This window comes from Zalophus californianus, chromosome 6 (genome assembly GCF_009762305.2).
Source record: "Zalophus californianus isolate mZalCal1 chromosome 6, mZalCal1.pri.v2, whole genome shotgun sequence".
Lineage (NCBI taxonomy): Eukaryota > Metazoa > Chordata > Mammalia > Carnivora > Otariidae > Zalophus > Zalophus californianus.
This window is the reverse complement of record NC_045600.1, coordinates 1842932-1857835: the sequence shown is the minus strand read 5'-3', so window position 1 is coordinate 1857835 and position 14904 is coordinate 1842932. Positions and strand designations below refer to the sequence as shown.

At 43.5% G+C, this 14904-nt stretch overlaps 1 protein-coding gene across 3 annotated transcripts in view; it reads left to right on the top strand.

Moving 5' to 3' along the window:
• Positions 1 to 14904, top strand: part of TDRD9 (tudor domain containing 9) — a 115184-nt gene that overhangs the window by 29590 nt on the left and 70690 nt on the right. For 2 of the 3 annotated variants that reach the window (XM_035728298.1, XM_035728296.1), the window contains exons 4-7: positions 1698 to 1919; positions 2797 to 2919; positions 7079 to 7159; positions 9644 to 9808. In XM_035728298.1, the coding sequence (XP_035584191.1) occupies positions 1698 to 1919; positions 2797 to 2919; positions 7079 to 7159; positions 9644 to 9808 (591 nt within the window). The remainder of the gene's footprint in view (positions 1 to 1697; positions 1920 to 2796; positions 2920 to 7078; positions 7160 to 9643; positions 9809 to 14904) is intronic. The other variant, XM_035728297.1, reaches the window with a different exon arrangement.

The following is a 14904-nucleotide window of genomic DNA, read 5'->3' as shown; positions in this document are numbered from 1 at the left end:
TAATTGATTTGGTCAGTCATTGGTATATCATTTTTTTAAACAATGCTGGGCCAGATATTGCAGCAGGCTGATTACGCTTTTAATTAGTTACACTTTTATTTTATTTTACTTTTATTCATTTATTTTTTAAAGATTATATTTATTTATTTGACAGAGAGAGACACAGCCAGAGGGGGAACACAAGCAGGGGGAGTGGGAGAGGGAGAAGCAGGCTTCCCGCCAAGCAGGGAGCCCGATGCGGGGCTCGATCCCAGGACCCCGGGATGATGACCTGAGCCGAAGGCAGACATTTAACGACCGAGCCACCCAGGTGCCCCTAGTTACACGTTTTTTTTTTTTTTTTTTTTTAAGATTTTATTTATTTGAGAGAGAGAGAATGAGAGAGAGAGAGCACATCAGAGGGGATAGGGTCAGAGGGAGAAGCAGACTCCCTGCCGAGCAGGGAGCCCGATGCGGGACTCGATCCTGGGACTCCAGGATCATGACCTGAGCCGAAGGCAGTCGCTTAACCAACTGAGCCACCCAGGCGCCCTAGTTACACGTTTTTAAACCAGGTCAGAAGTGAGCATGTTGAAACATTTAACATACTAGTGGAAGGATCAATTACAGATAAAACTAAACCATAAATGTTCCAAATTTAAGTTTTGTTTTAGTGAGCCATAAACTTTTGTGGAGTATATATTCTTTATTAATTTTTAGAGGCCTATACTCATAATTTGTATTCCCCGACCATAGCAATTGCCAGAGAGATAAGAGCTTAGATAAATTTAGGGTGGAGTCAGGGAGTGGTGGATAGGAATTAGGTTGGAGTTTTTAAAAATGCTCCATACAGTCTGTAAGTGATACAGTGGAAATTAATTGTTTGAAAATGCATCTGCAGAATTTCAAATGAAATTTTAAAACCAGGGCTTGGGTGGCTCAGTCGGTTAAGTGTCTGCCTTTGGCTCAGGTCCTGGGATAGAGTCCCGAATTGGGCTGCCGGCTCAGCGGGGAGTATGCTTCTGCCTCTGTCCCTCCCCTCAGCTTGTGCTCGCGCTTATGTGCGCTCGCTCTCTCAAAAATAAATAAAATCTTTAAAAAAAAAAAAAAAAGGAAAATTTAAAACCACCTGAGGGTAATAGCAACAGTACTTTCCTGTTTTTCAGGAGAATTGTGTAAGATTCATTACAAAATTTTAAAATAATCTTTAGACTTAACAAGAACTATAGAAATCCTTGAGTGTTTTCATTTTTTTTTTAAAGATATTATTTATTTGAGAGAGAGAGCAGGAACACAAGCCGGGGAGAGGCAGAGGGAGAGGGAGAAGCAGGCTTCCCACTGAGCAGGGAGCCCGATGTGGGGACCTGAGCCGAAGGCAGCCGCTCATCCGACTGAGCCCCCCGGGCGCCCCAGGTGTTCTCCGTGTTTGGGTGGAGATGTGGAGGCCTGGAGCGCTGGGCTGCCCGGGCTTGGCTTTCTGTGGCTGTTAGCAGTTCCTGTGCTCAGCGGTTGGAGTGCTTTTCAGAGTAGCAGCCATTTGTAGCTTTCTTTCTCTCTATTGTGATACTTAGATGGTTAGGTAATAATTTAACTTTTAAAGATGAAAGGAAGATAAACTCTGAACATCCTACTAAGATAAAGTTTTTGGCTTATAGGTAATACTGTATGTCATTGTTAATTTTGTGGCAATTTCAAAAGAATTTTTTTTTTAATTCTAGGTTATTTCTCTGATAGAAAGTAATTCTGTGGTGATTATACATGGTGCCACGGGTAGTGGTAAAAGTACTCAGCTCCCACAGTATATCCTGGATCATTATAGTCAGCACTCTGCCTATTGCAACATTGTTGTGACTCAACCCCGGAAGATAGGGGCCAGCAGTATTGCCAGATGGATCAGTAAAGAGCGAGCCTGGACGTTGGGTGGTCTGGTGGGCTATCAGGTGAGATTGAGAGCAAGCCGTCTCCCTCCTTGTGAATTTTTTATTCCATGTAAGTTGATGATAGGATGTGGTTATTTTCTTCTGGATTGGAAATGAAACCAACTGCTTACAGAGCAGAACTGTGGTGTAATTTAAAAAGAAAATAGTGAAACTGAATTTCTTAGCCAATTTCTTTTAAAGATTTTATCTATTTATTCCAAAGAGAGAAAGGTAGCCCTCGCACGAGTAGGGGGAAGAGTAGAGGGAGAGGGATAAGCGGACTCTGTGCTGAGTGTGAAGCCGGATATGTGGCTTGATTTCAGCCCCCTGAAGATCATGACCCAAGCCAAAATCAAGAGTGGGACTCTCAGCCGAGCCACCCAGGTGTCCCCGAAAATAGTGAAACTGAATTTCTTGGTAATAACTTCAGTTTCTCAGTTGAACAGGAAAGAAGTGAGAATTCTCAGACTCATGGCTTTTGTAATTTTTCTTTGTATATAGAGGTCTTTGTACACTGTTGTCTTTATGTAAAAATGGTACAGATGAGACATGACTAGATAAGCCATAGTTTACCCCCCCCCGAAAAAGAGAAGAAAGAAATCAACTTGACAACAGTTTTCGTTTTTATTTTTAAGTAGGCTCCACACCGCTCGTGGAGCCCAACGTGGGGCTTGAACTCATGACCCTGAGATCAAGACCTGAGCTGGGATTAAGAGTCAGATGCTCAGCCACCTGAGCCACCCAGGCACGCCAAGAACAATAGTTTTAAGTTCTGTATTTTTTATTCCCTTTCTTATTTATCTCCAATAATAAATGGACATAGCCTTTTTTGGTAGTTAAATGCAAACCATTTAAACCTGAAAGTTTTCTCCTTTCTCTTTTCCTTCTCTACTTTTAGGTAGGGTTAGAGAAAATAGCAACAGAAGACACCAAGTTAATTTATATGACAACAGGGGTCTTGCTTCAGAAAATTGTTAGTGCTAAGAGTTTGATGGAATTCACCCATGTCTTCATTGATGAAGTAAGTACTTCTTTTACATAGCTCTGCTCTGATGTTCATGTGCTTATTTTAGAAGAGAACCCTGCAAATTACTGTAAATGTTCCCTTCTTGTAAAGTATCAAAAAGTACTGTGGGTCTATATCTGCCTTATTCTGTTCATGAATGTTGATTTTCTGTTTTGCTCTTAGTTCTAAAATGCAGGCTTGGAGGTTGGCGACTATGACCGCATTCCTTGTTTAGGGTAGGGTTGGCAGACTACAGCTCTCAGGCCAAATTTGGCACCTGTCTTTGTAAATAAAGTTTTATTTGAACACAGGTTTGCTTGCTTGTTCATGAGTGTGGCTGCACTGTGGCAGAAGAGAATTGTGGCTGCATCAGCCGCCGTGTTTGCAGAGCTGGACATCCTCACTGTCTGCCTTTTGCAGGGACAGTCTGCCGACCCCTGGTTTAGAGTGTTAGCCCCATCAGACATTGGTATGTAGGTATTTTGTGTGCATCACAGATACTTTCTGTCTACTATAACAAGAATAATAGTGTCTTTTAACAAAATCAGTAAATATAAGATACTGATATAGTCTCCTTTCGGAAAAAAACTCAAGAGTCTGTCTTTGCGCCAGTCTTAGCTTTCTGGGTTTTGCTCAGGATGGAATATTTAATTGATTTTGTTTATATTTTATTTTTTAATTTTTTTTTAAGATTTTATTTATTTATTTGAGAGAGAGAGAATGAGAGAGAGCACGAGAGGGAAGAGGGTCAGAGGGAGAAGCGGGCTCCCTGTGGGATTCGATCCCGGGACTCCAGGATCATGACCTGAGCCGAAGGCAGTCGCTTAACCAACTGAGCCACCCAGGCGCCCCTGATTTTGTTTATATTTTAAACAAGAGTTTTTTGAAGTGGGAGGATGTTGTATTCAGACAATTTTCCCAGGAGTTTTGGAAATACTTCCACCCCACATTCTTGAGTTTTAAACCCCAGTATTTATGCCTTAAGAAACTTCAGCAAAGAGAGAGATTTGTGGAAGGTTGGAGATGGAGCTGAAGACAGAGGCTGAAATGAAGCCATCTGGGTGGCCGTGGAGGATCAGGTCTCTCTACTCTCTTAAGTGTGTGTGATCATTAATAACACACATACTTCAGGTAGAACTGAGTGGGTGCATTTGCCAGCTTGTGTACAGTTAAACATGGTTTTATAATTTTTATTTTTATTAAAGATTTTATTTATTTGAGAGAAGAGAGAGAGCATGCACACGCACGAGTGTGGGGAAGGGGCAGAGGGAGAGGGAGAAGCAGACTCCCTGCTGAGCAGGGAGGTAGTGCGGGGCTGGATCCCAGGACCTCAGGATTGGGACCTGAACCGAAGGCAGGTGCTTTAACCGACTGAGCCACCCAGGCACCCCTAAACATGGTTTTAAATTACTAGGGACTGTTTGGGAGAGTAGAAAGTAGGAAAACGATCTCTTGTTCTTTGCAGAATAGTGTAATGTGCAGTATGGTTCAGGATTTTTCTTTCTTTTTTTTTTTTAACTTACTCTAATTTAACTTTATTGATGCCAAAACCCTCATTTACATTTTTCATAAAATTATGCAGCAGTTCTCTCCGCTTTAGGGACAAAGCTAATAAACAAATACATAAATTAGTATATTTTAATTAAACATTATCCCATGAAGTAATATTGTACACCACTGTCTAATACAAGAACAATTTTCTTACTTAAAATCAGTACAATATTAAAATATTAAAACTCATTAAAAATACTTTACAAACATTCAAGTACTCTGAGTTCTGTATCTTTAAAGGTTTTATGTTGTTGTTATACATATGATATAATTCCTAAGATCTTAGCAAAATAGTGCAAGAAACTAAGGTTACTTTGCAGAAATGCCGTGATAAATGTTTGTTTGTTTGTTTTATTATGTCAGTCACCATGGTTCAGGATTTTTCTTTATGATTTTTGGCATTTTTGAGTGTCTTTGGATTAGATAGGGAGGAAATGCAAATTTCATGGGCAGTGTACTCAAAGGCGGCATTGCCAGGTTCACAGTAGTTAATCGCTTATTGAGCCTTCCGCTACGGGCTCCCCACAGCAAATGGTGTTGCGGGGTTTGCCCTGGGCCGTTTACTCTAGAGCTCTGCAGCTGGCATCCTAGTGTATTTCCTGTGTATCCACTGCCTTTCTGTCTGAGTGGGCTTCTTGTGCACACACCTGGGGGATGAGGACACACCCATCCACCTATGTTACTCACTTCATTCTTACCTGGAGCCGTGCCATCATAGCTGAACAAGAGTTGGCTGCTCTCAGCAGGAGCCTGCTCTGCAGGGGACTGTTGCTAGCAAAGACCTGTCTTGTCACTCTGTTAACAACAGCTTCTGGCTCTGCTGTATCCCCAGCTCCGAGTAGGCATGCTAAGTATTTGCTTCAGCAAACGTTGGATTGGATTATACTTGAAATTTTAGGTTTATAAACAGTGTTGTTCCAATTGTGTGGGATGATTGAATTTCAAAGCAAATCTAAGAGCAAAGATTGAAGATGGCCAGGCAGTTGAAAATGGGATGATAATGTTTTTAACTTCTCAGCTCTTGAAAAACAATAAACTAGTTTCGGGTAAGCCATTCATTCAAGAAGCTTTTTTCTGGTACCTGCCTCATCAGGTGCCGAGGTGATAAAGACAGGTAAATGGTGGTTTCTCCTTTCAGCCAGTCTCCTGGGGAGACAGACACCTGCTGAGGTATGTGTGTTTATGTGCTGTGGAGAAGGCCAGTGGCAGGGAGAGGGCTGTGGGCGTCCTGGGGAGAGCGGGGTCCTCGGAGCGGGAGAGGAGGCAGGGTGGCTTCGAGAGCCCAGGGCGAAGCCGGGTCGTTAGAGTCAGAGTGTGGAAGTCGAGCTGAAAGCTGAGGAGATGGCACTTGGGGGCTCTTCACTGATGAGAGTGTTTTTCCTTCTCAAGGAAGAGACAGAATGTTTGTGTTGAGGAGGTGTTCCGGAGTCTGATGATAGGACAACATAAGAATTAGATTTACAATGGTGTTTCTAGGATTTCCAGCCGTGGACGTGAACATTAGATACTTTCCAGCTGCTGTTTTTTTGTTTTTGTGTTTGGTTTCTTTTCTCTGTCCTCCCTTCCCCATCTCCCCTTTCGTGGGGTGTGAGGCAGGGGTAGGACCTGGAACAGACGTGGCTGTGGAATAAATGATTGGGCCTTTGACTCCGAGGGGAAGAGAGCTCCCTCTTTCAGACTCTGTAGCTAATCTCTCCACTCTGGCAGCGAAATGTCCCAGAATAGAATCTTCCTGTGCCCTGATGCAATGAGGTATCCTGGCTAAGTGACCGAGTAGCGGGTGCTTGTGGAAAAACAGCCCCACATGACCCAACCCTTTGCTGTTGGCTGGTTCTGGGGCTGGCAGAGTAGGGGGAGGCTGAGGGAGCTGTGGGACCTTGGGTGGGCTCTGTTTGAAGGGCTCCCACCTGAGGAGGGGGGAAGTAGCTGCTCTCCCTGAGTGGTAGAACTTGGAGTGAACCATCCAGGGGTGACCCCCTTCACACCATTTTCCAAGTGCTCCTGCAGCTCGCTCTGGTGTCCTCAGCTCCTGACCTGGGTCTGCTTTCCCTGTTTTTGACTGATCTAACTGTTCAGAGCCCACCCTAGCCCACCCTTGGGAACACAGCTCTGCACATCATGGATGGGGTGCGCTGCTGCCCAGCCACAGCTTTCACCCTGTACTTACTTGCTAAAATAAGTGTAACGTGAGACTGAGGCAGAGGTGTGTGGCTGGCCAGGGATAGCATGGGGAGGCTGGTCCGGTTGTTTTCTCTCCTGGGGATGGCTGGGGGTGATTTTGGTTGTTATAGTGACCCGGGGACATGATTGGCATTGAAGGGGCAGGCCCAAGGATGCTCAACATTACTCTGCCCAAATACCAGTAGGGCCCCAAAGAGAAGCACAGGGGTGGGGGGTGCGGACAGTGACATGCCTCTTCTGTGCCCTCTCGTTTGTGGGCCAGTGTTCCTGGCTTCCTCTTCCCTGGGAGTGATACCGGTCCCAAGGAAGTGCCTTTAGCAGAGAGAGAGAGCAGATTTGTCCCCAGTCTCCTGGGTGCACCATTAAAACCACTTCCCTCTGTTCGCTGGGCAGTCGTGTGTGTTGCTTGATATGTGGGGTGCCCCGCTTTTTTATTTTGTAGGTGCATGAGCGAACTGAAGAAATGGACTTCCTGCTGTTGGTGGTCCGCAAACTTTTAAGAACAAATTCACGTTTTGTGAAGGTAAATTTGATTTCATGAGTAACAGAAATATTTAGGGTTAAGGTTTATTATTTAGTTTTATTTTTCTTTATTTTTACAGAAACAGTTGAAAGCAGTGACTCTTAAAAAATGTGTCACACATACTTCTCCACATTTTGCTAGGAAGCTAGCTCAGGGGCATTTTCTTAGGATCGGAGTATGGAATACTTTTTGGTTATTATGTTGCATTAAATTCTAAAATTTTCTCCAGGCAGATAATGATGTAATAATAGTTGACTCTAATGCAATGCTGGGTGTTGGTTGAATGCACTGCTTTTGGTTGAAAAATTACCACAATTTGAAGGTATGTGAATAATACATCTGCAATCTCTGTTTTAAAAACAGCACCAGAGCACATGGAAGCTCGAGAGTGGTTATGTGGGTAGCTGTTATAGAGACTTCTGTTTTGGGTTAACTGAAAGTCCGTGGGGATGTGAGCATTGTTTGCATCTGATGTGAACTAAAAGGAGCAAGGTGTGAACCAGACCAAAGTAACGAGGGGTGATAATAATTATGCATTCTGGACATAGGCCGTCCCTGCCTGTGGGGACAGCTTTCTGAAGGGCAGCCACGGTTGCCGTGAGGTATCACCGTGTAAAGGGCTGTGACAGGGTTTATTGCTGTTGGAAAGCAGGTTGCTTTCTAAACATAAAGCGTCTTGTCTTCCAGTGTGTCGTCTATTTATTTGCTTATGGAAGCATTTCTTCTCCTTGCCCCGCCCCCAAGATGGGGCTGTCAGCCTCTCACCTGGTGGGCGCTCAATGAATGGAACCTGACATTTGCACACGGTTGTCTTACTGCTCGAGGTGATTGTAAAAAGAATGCAGGAATTTGGCTGTTTTATTCCTTTTTTGGACTCTTAAAAGATGACATTAAAGATTGTTCAACAAATTGGGGCCTTTCTGGGTTGTCATTTTAAGACTTTTCTACTTTTAGTTAGATACTGACTTAATTACGTTTTTTAAGTTTTCAGTGGGAAGGAGAACCGAGAGTACTAGTGGGTTTTAAAGAGTCTGCCACACCGCTGGTGATGGTGGTCAGGAGTTTGACACCTGTCATAGAAATTGGAGGAAACCATTAGTTAGTTTCAGTATTTTCTTAATTTATTAAGAAACTTATGAAGCAGAATATTTTCTGGGCCAAGAAATTAGAAGTCAGGTTCTAGATGGCATCGTACTGAGTTTTTTGAAATGCTCAAAAATTCTTTCTTTATTACTTTTTAAAAAGAGAGCTGCTGCCAGAGACTTCGATTCAGGAGTGTGGGCAGATGGGCCTGAAGGTCTTCCTTTCTGCCACACAGACCCGTAGAGGTTCCTGGCTCTGTGCCGTCCCCGCAGCTGCTGACTCCGCTGCCCCTGCTGGCTGACCACGCTCAGCCCAGTCTCACCCTGGACAAGCAGGTTTCTCGGGCTGCCACGTTGTCTCTTTGGAGGCGAGGCTGGTGGCAGTGTGGAATCTTGGTTGCCCTGAGCAGTCTGGTTTCGCCTGATGACCGCACGCTGCCTCAACAGAACAAAGGCCCTGCATGTCATTTAGCTTCACTGTCCTTTGGAAGACCATGTAGAGATCATCTGCTGTGACTGGTTCTGCCCCTTGGGGGCCGTTCTTACATCCAAGTGGCTTCTCCGAGCCTTCCTTCCAACATCAGGCATCTCATCTTAAAGTGAATTCTGGTTAATATGCTTTTAAAATACCCTTTGGATCTAATGTCGAAGGATAGAATCGGCATATTTTGTATGCCCACTAACTGCAGATAATGCCTGTATAAAGTTGTTACTTTTCTGCTATGGTGCACACACCATAGATCCTACTCGCCAGGATGCAGTGGGTAGTCAGCAGCCAGCAGAGAGTTGTGTTTACCCCTGGTGAGCATTTCTGAGGCTGGTGGATGGTGGACATTCTTCGTTGAGCTGCTACCTTATCTAGGGCACATCTGGTGTGCTGTGGGTGCTGCCCCCGTTTTCACAGCTGAGTCTCTTAAAGTTGTCCTCTCATATTGGGTTTCTGGCAAAACCAACACCTGAGGTGGGTCCCCAATCCTCTGTGTCCCGCTCAGATCTGGACTGGTTCCTTTTGGCTTAGAACCAAGGTCTTCCGACTCCATGTTCACCAGGGCTGCTCTACTCCCTCACTTTCTGTAACACCTTATCTAGTAACTTACTCTTTTGTTTTCTGTTACAGAGTTTCATTTTAGATAAATGGTTATAATTTAGCTTTATCGGACATGTAGTTTCTCACTTGACAAAATTATTTAAGATAGTAAATAATTTAAATAATAAAAGGTGGTATCTCCGAGCATTCTTCAAACTGCAATAATTAGTATTACACTAGGGATTAAATCAGTGTATTCTACTAAAACTTTGAAAATTATTAAAGCAGAAGACAAGCTTGGCATTTTAACAGTATTTCATTTCAGTTGTTATTATGACTATTTTTTTTGTTTTAACGGTTTCTCTTATTCTGTAGGTAATCCTCATGTCGGCCACCATCAATTGTAAAGAGTTTGCAGATTATTTTGCTGTTCCTGTTCAGAACAAGATGAACCCTGCTTATGTTTTTGAAGTGGAAGGAAAGCCCCATTCAATTGAAGAGTATTATCTTGATGATTTGGGGCACATTCATCATGGCAGGGTATGTTGGAATGCATTGTTTCTTTTATGGTGAATGTACTTTTTTGTTTGAGTAAGCCTGCATTCATCAGCTGCAGTTGTTAAGACTGTAGCAGAGCTTGAAGTCCAAGCTGGGAGATGGTGGGGGGTAGGGACTGGGAGAAGAATAAGTGGACGGAACCGCCCGTGTTTGTTGTAAACTGTGAGTGTATAAACACTCACATTGTATATTCTGGTGAAAATTATTGGACTGGCTTTATACTTTGTTGATGAAAAATGTCAGATTCTGGTCATCTACAGAATTGTGGATTCAGTTGCGGGTGGGAGGTAATCTTATTTCAAATTTTATTTTGATTAAACAGCTTCTTTTATTTTTTTTAAAGATTATTTATTTGAGAGAGACATCAGAGTGAACAAGAGAGACAACATGAGTGGAGGGGGGAGCTGCAGAGGGAGAGGGAGAGGCAGGCTTCCCGCTGAGCAGGGACCCTGATGATGTGAGGCTTGATCCCAGGACCCTGGGACCCTGATCTGAGCCGAAGGCAGATGCTTAACTGACTTAGCCACCCAGGCGCCCCTGAACTGCTTCTTTTAATATAAACTTTACTGCTCTAGACTGGAGGAGGGATGTATTGTTGTGGTGCAGAACCGTGATAATGTATTCTTATGAACAGCTGTAGTTGAATCCAAATTATTTTCACATGGGTAATACATTCACAGGGTTTGAACATCAAAAAGTATGAGCAGGTGTAAACTATCTCCTTCCTACTCCTACCCTCTGCCCAGCTTCCCTGCCAACGAGAGGAAACCACTGTTAAGGATTTCTTAGGAAGCGTTGCATAAATTGGTATGTGTGTGGGAGCAAATGCAAACCTACTGTCTCCCCTTTGCAGAAAGGGCGGTGCTCCTTCCGCGTGCACCTTGCATTCTCATTTACCTTTTCATGTCTTTTCTCGTCAGTACATAGTTTCTTCATTCTCTTTGTAGAGCTATATTCTGTTCTTTCAAGTGCATATGCCATTCTGTGTCTCAATCTCCAGTGTTTCTGGGCTTCTTTTTTTTCCCCCAAGATTTATTGATTGATTTATTTAGAGGGGGGAGGGGCAGAGGGAGAGGGAGCAGACTCCTCTCTGAGGGCTGAGCTGGATGTGGGGCTACATCCCAGGACCCTGAGATCACGCACGACCTGAGCTGAAACCAAGAGCCCACCCCTCAACCGACTGAGCCACCCAGGCACCCCTCTGGGCTTCTCTTACAAAAACAGTGCTGCGGGAGAACAGCTCTGCACATGTGACAGTGTGTGTCTTAGAGGCCAGGCTCTCCCAGTCTTAGTAGCACTGTTGACATTTTGGGCCAGGTCTGTGTGGTGGGGGCCGCCCTGTGCATTCACTGTAGGACATTGAATAGCATTTCTGGCTTTGACCCACTGGATGCAAGTAGGGCCCCCCATTGTGACAACCAAAAATGTTTCCAGACAATCCCTGGGGAGTAAGCTGCCCCCGTTGAAGACCCTGGTGTAGGTGAGGCCTTCCTAGAAATTAAGTTCCTGGAAGTGGAATTGCTGGTCAGATGGTTTATGCATTTGTAATTTTGATGGATGGGGCCAAATTGCTCTGTATGGGAGTTTGACTTTTATTACAAACGTTTGTGATGTGAACATAAACAGTAGTTGTGACTACAGTGAGTTAACTGACTAGGTTCCACCTAATGTAAGAAGACACATTTTGTCAAATTTAATTGTGTCAGAGGGAGGCCAGTGATGGCCATTAAAATGTAGCACATCTTGTTTTTCCAGCTTTTTAAATGATGTGTTTAAAAAAACCAAGAGTTAAAAGAATTTTATAATGAACATCTCCATATCTGTCTTCTAGATTCTGTAGTTCACATTCAGTTTGTAGCATTTAAAAATGTCAGAACGAAGAAACTGTTATATTACTATAACTAAACTTGTATTTATTTAGATTTTATTGGTTTTTCCCTAATTTCCTTTTTCTGTCCTAGGATCCCACATTGCTTTGAGTTGTCATGTCTCCTTAGGCTCCTCTGGGCTGACAGTTTCTCAGATGTTTCTTATTTTTGAGGACCTTGCAGTTTTTAGGAGTACTGGTCAGGTATTTGTAGGATGCCCCACTATTAGAATTTTTCTGATGTTCTTCTCAAGAGTATACTTGGGGCTCTGTGTTTGTGGAGGAAGACCACAGGGGTGAAGTCCTATATTTTCGTGTTGTGACCACCAGCATAGTTCATCCCAGGTGATGCTGGCCTTGATCTCCTGGCCAACGGAGTGTTTGCCAGGCTTCTCCCTTGTAATGTTATCCCTTTCTTTTTCGTGTGTGTGTGTGTGTGTGTGTGTGTGTGTGTGTGTGTGCGCGCGCGCGCGCGCGCGCGCGTGCGCCTGCGCCTGCACATTGAATACATGTTTGGTTTGTTCCTTTGCTCATTGCCTGTCACCCCTAGTGAGATATAAACAGGGTAAGGAGGGACATGTCTTCTTCTTTGCTCTTTGGAAACAAGTTACTAAATACAGCCCATATTCAAGGTAGAGGGGAGAGGGCACTTATTTATCATATTTTAAAATTCTGCATTTCCTTAAAAAATTTTTTTTAAAGATTTATTTATTTTTTTTAAAAGATTTTTTATTTATTTGACAGAGAGAGACACAGCGAGAGAGGGAACACAAGCAGGGAAAAGCATGCTTCTTGCTGAGTAGGGAGCCCGATGTGGGGCTCTATCCCAGGACCCTGGGATCATGACCTGGGCCGAAGGCAGATGCTTAACGACTGAGCCACCCAGGCGCCCCCCCAAAAATTTTTTTGACCCATTTTGGAATGTGAGAGTAGCAGTGGCTTACAAGTCTCTCTTCAACTGGCCATTAAGTGTTGGAATCATTTAGATGATTACTTAAGGATATGCTGAGGAGCTGGGTCAGGCCTGAGCATTTACCCGCTGAACCTGCATAATCTGGGCAGCCAGGGCCATTCACCAACCAATGCCTTATGTTCCACAGGCTGGAGAATACATGGTTTTAGCGTTCTATACCAAATACTGTGGTACTTAATAGGTGCTTAGTAAATATTTCAATGAATGAATAATTAAGACCTAACTAGATACTAACTTTAAGCCTTACTAAATTTGTGTTTTGTATAGATTCTGCTGTATGGTTTTTGGAGTTAGGGGACTTTGGTTAAAATTCTCATTTTGTTATTGTTACTACTGCCATCATATTACCTGGGTGTACTATCTCATGTCAGTAGGAGAAGCACCCTTCCTTCTGTGGAGCACCAGCCTTTCTCCCTTCCTACCTTCTTAGGGACCTTTTCCGATTCACTGTCTACCCCTTCTTGCTTTATCTTAACTAGCTCCTTCTCTCCTGTCCCTTTCTTGTCCCCATTTATTTTTTTATTTTTTAAAAACATTTTTAAAATTTAAATTCAGTTCATTAATATATAGTGTATTATTAGTTTCAGAGATAGAGGTCAACGATTCATCAGTCTTATATAATGTCCAGTACTCCTTATATCACGGGCCCTCCTTAATGCCCATCACCCAGTGTCCCCACCCTCTCACCCCCTCCCCTCCAGCAACCCTCAGTTTGTTTCTTGTGATTAAGAGTCTCTTATGGTTTGCCTCCCTCTCTGATTTTGTCTTGTTTTTTTTTTTCCCCTTTCGTCTTCTATGCTCCTCTGTTTTGTTTCTTAAATTCCACATATGAATGAAATCATATGATGATTGTCTTTCTCTGATTGACTTCTTATTTTTTTATTAAGATTTTATTTATTTGACAGAGAGACAGCGAGAGCGGGAACACAAGCAGGGAGAATGGGAGAGGGAGAAGCAGGCTTCCTGCTGAGCAGGGAGCCTGATGCGGGGCTCGATCCCAGGACCCTGGGATCATGACCTGAGCCAAAGGTAGATGCCTAACGACTGAGCCACCCAGGCGCCCCTCTGATTGACTTATTTCACTTAGCTTACCTCTAGTTCCATCCATGTTGTTGCACGTGGCAAGATTTCATTTTTTGATGGCTGAGTAGTATTCCATTGTGTGTGAATATATATACATATATATACCACATCATCTTTATCCATTTGTCTGTCGATAGACATCTGGGCTCTTCCCACAGTTTAGCTACTGTGGACATTGCTGCTATAAACATTAGGGTGCAGGTGCCCCTTTGGATCACTACATTTGTATCTTTAGAGTTAACACCAGTAGTGCAATTGCTGGGTCGTAGGGTAGCTCTATTTTCAACTTTTTGAGGAACCTCCATACTGTTTTCCAGAGTGGCTGCACCAGCTTGCATTCCCACCCACAGTGTAGGAGGGTTCCCCTTTGTCTGCATCCCTGCCAACGTCTGTCGTTTCCTGACTTGTTCATTTTAGCCATTCTGACTGGTGTGAGGTGGTATCTCATTGACGTTTTGATTTGGATTTCCCTGATGCCGAGTGATGTGGAGCATTTTTTCCATGTGTCTGTTGGCCATTTGGATGTCTTCTTTGGAGAGATTCTGTTCGTGTCTTCTGCCCATTTCTTTTCTTTTTTTTTTTTTTAAAGATTTTATTTATTTGACAGAGACAGCGAGAGCAGGAACACAAGCAGGGGGAGTGGGAGAGGGAGAAGCAGGCTTCCCGCTGAGCAGGGAGCCCGATGCGGGGCTCAATCCCAGGACTCCAGGATCATGACCTGAGCCGAAGGCAGACGCTTAACGACTGAGCCACCCAGGCACCCATGTCTTCTGCCCATTTCTTGATTGGATCATTTGTTCTTTGGGTGTTGAGTTTGGTAAGTTCTTTATAGATTTTGGATACTAGCCCTTTATCTGATAAGACATTTGCAAATATATTCTCCCATTCTTTGGTTGTGTTTTGGTTTTGTCAACTGTTTCCTTTGCTGTGCAAAACCTTTTCATCTTGATGAAGTCCCAATAGTTCATTTTTGCCTTTGTTTCCCTTGCTTTTAAAGACGTGTCTAGCAAGAAGTTGCTGCAGCCAAGGTCAGAGAGGTTGTTGCCTGTGTTCTCTTCTAGGATTTTGATGGATTCCTTTCTCACATTGAGGTCTTTCATCCATTTTGAGTTATCTTTTTGTATGGTGTAAGGAAATGGTCCAGTTTCATTTTTC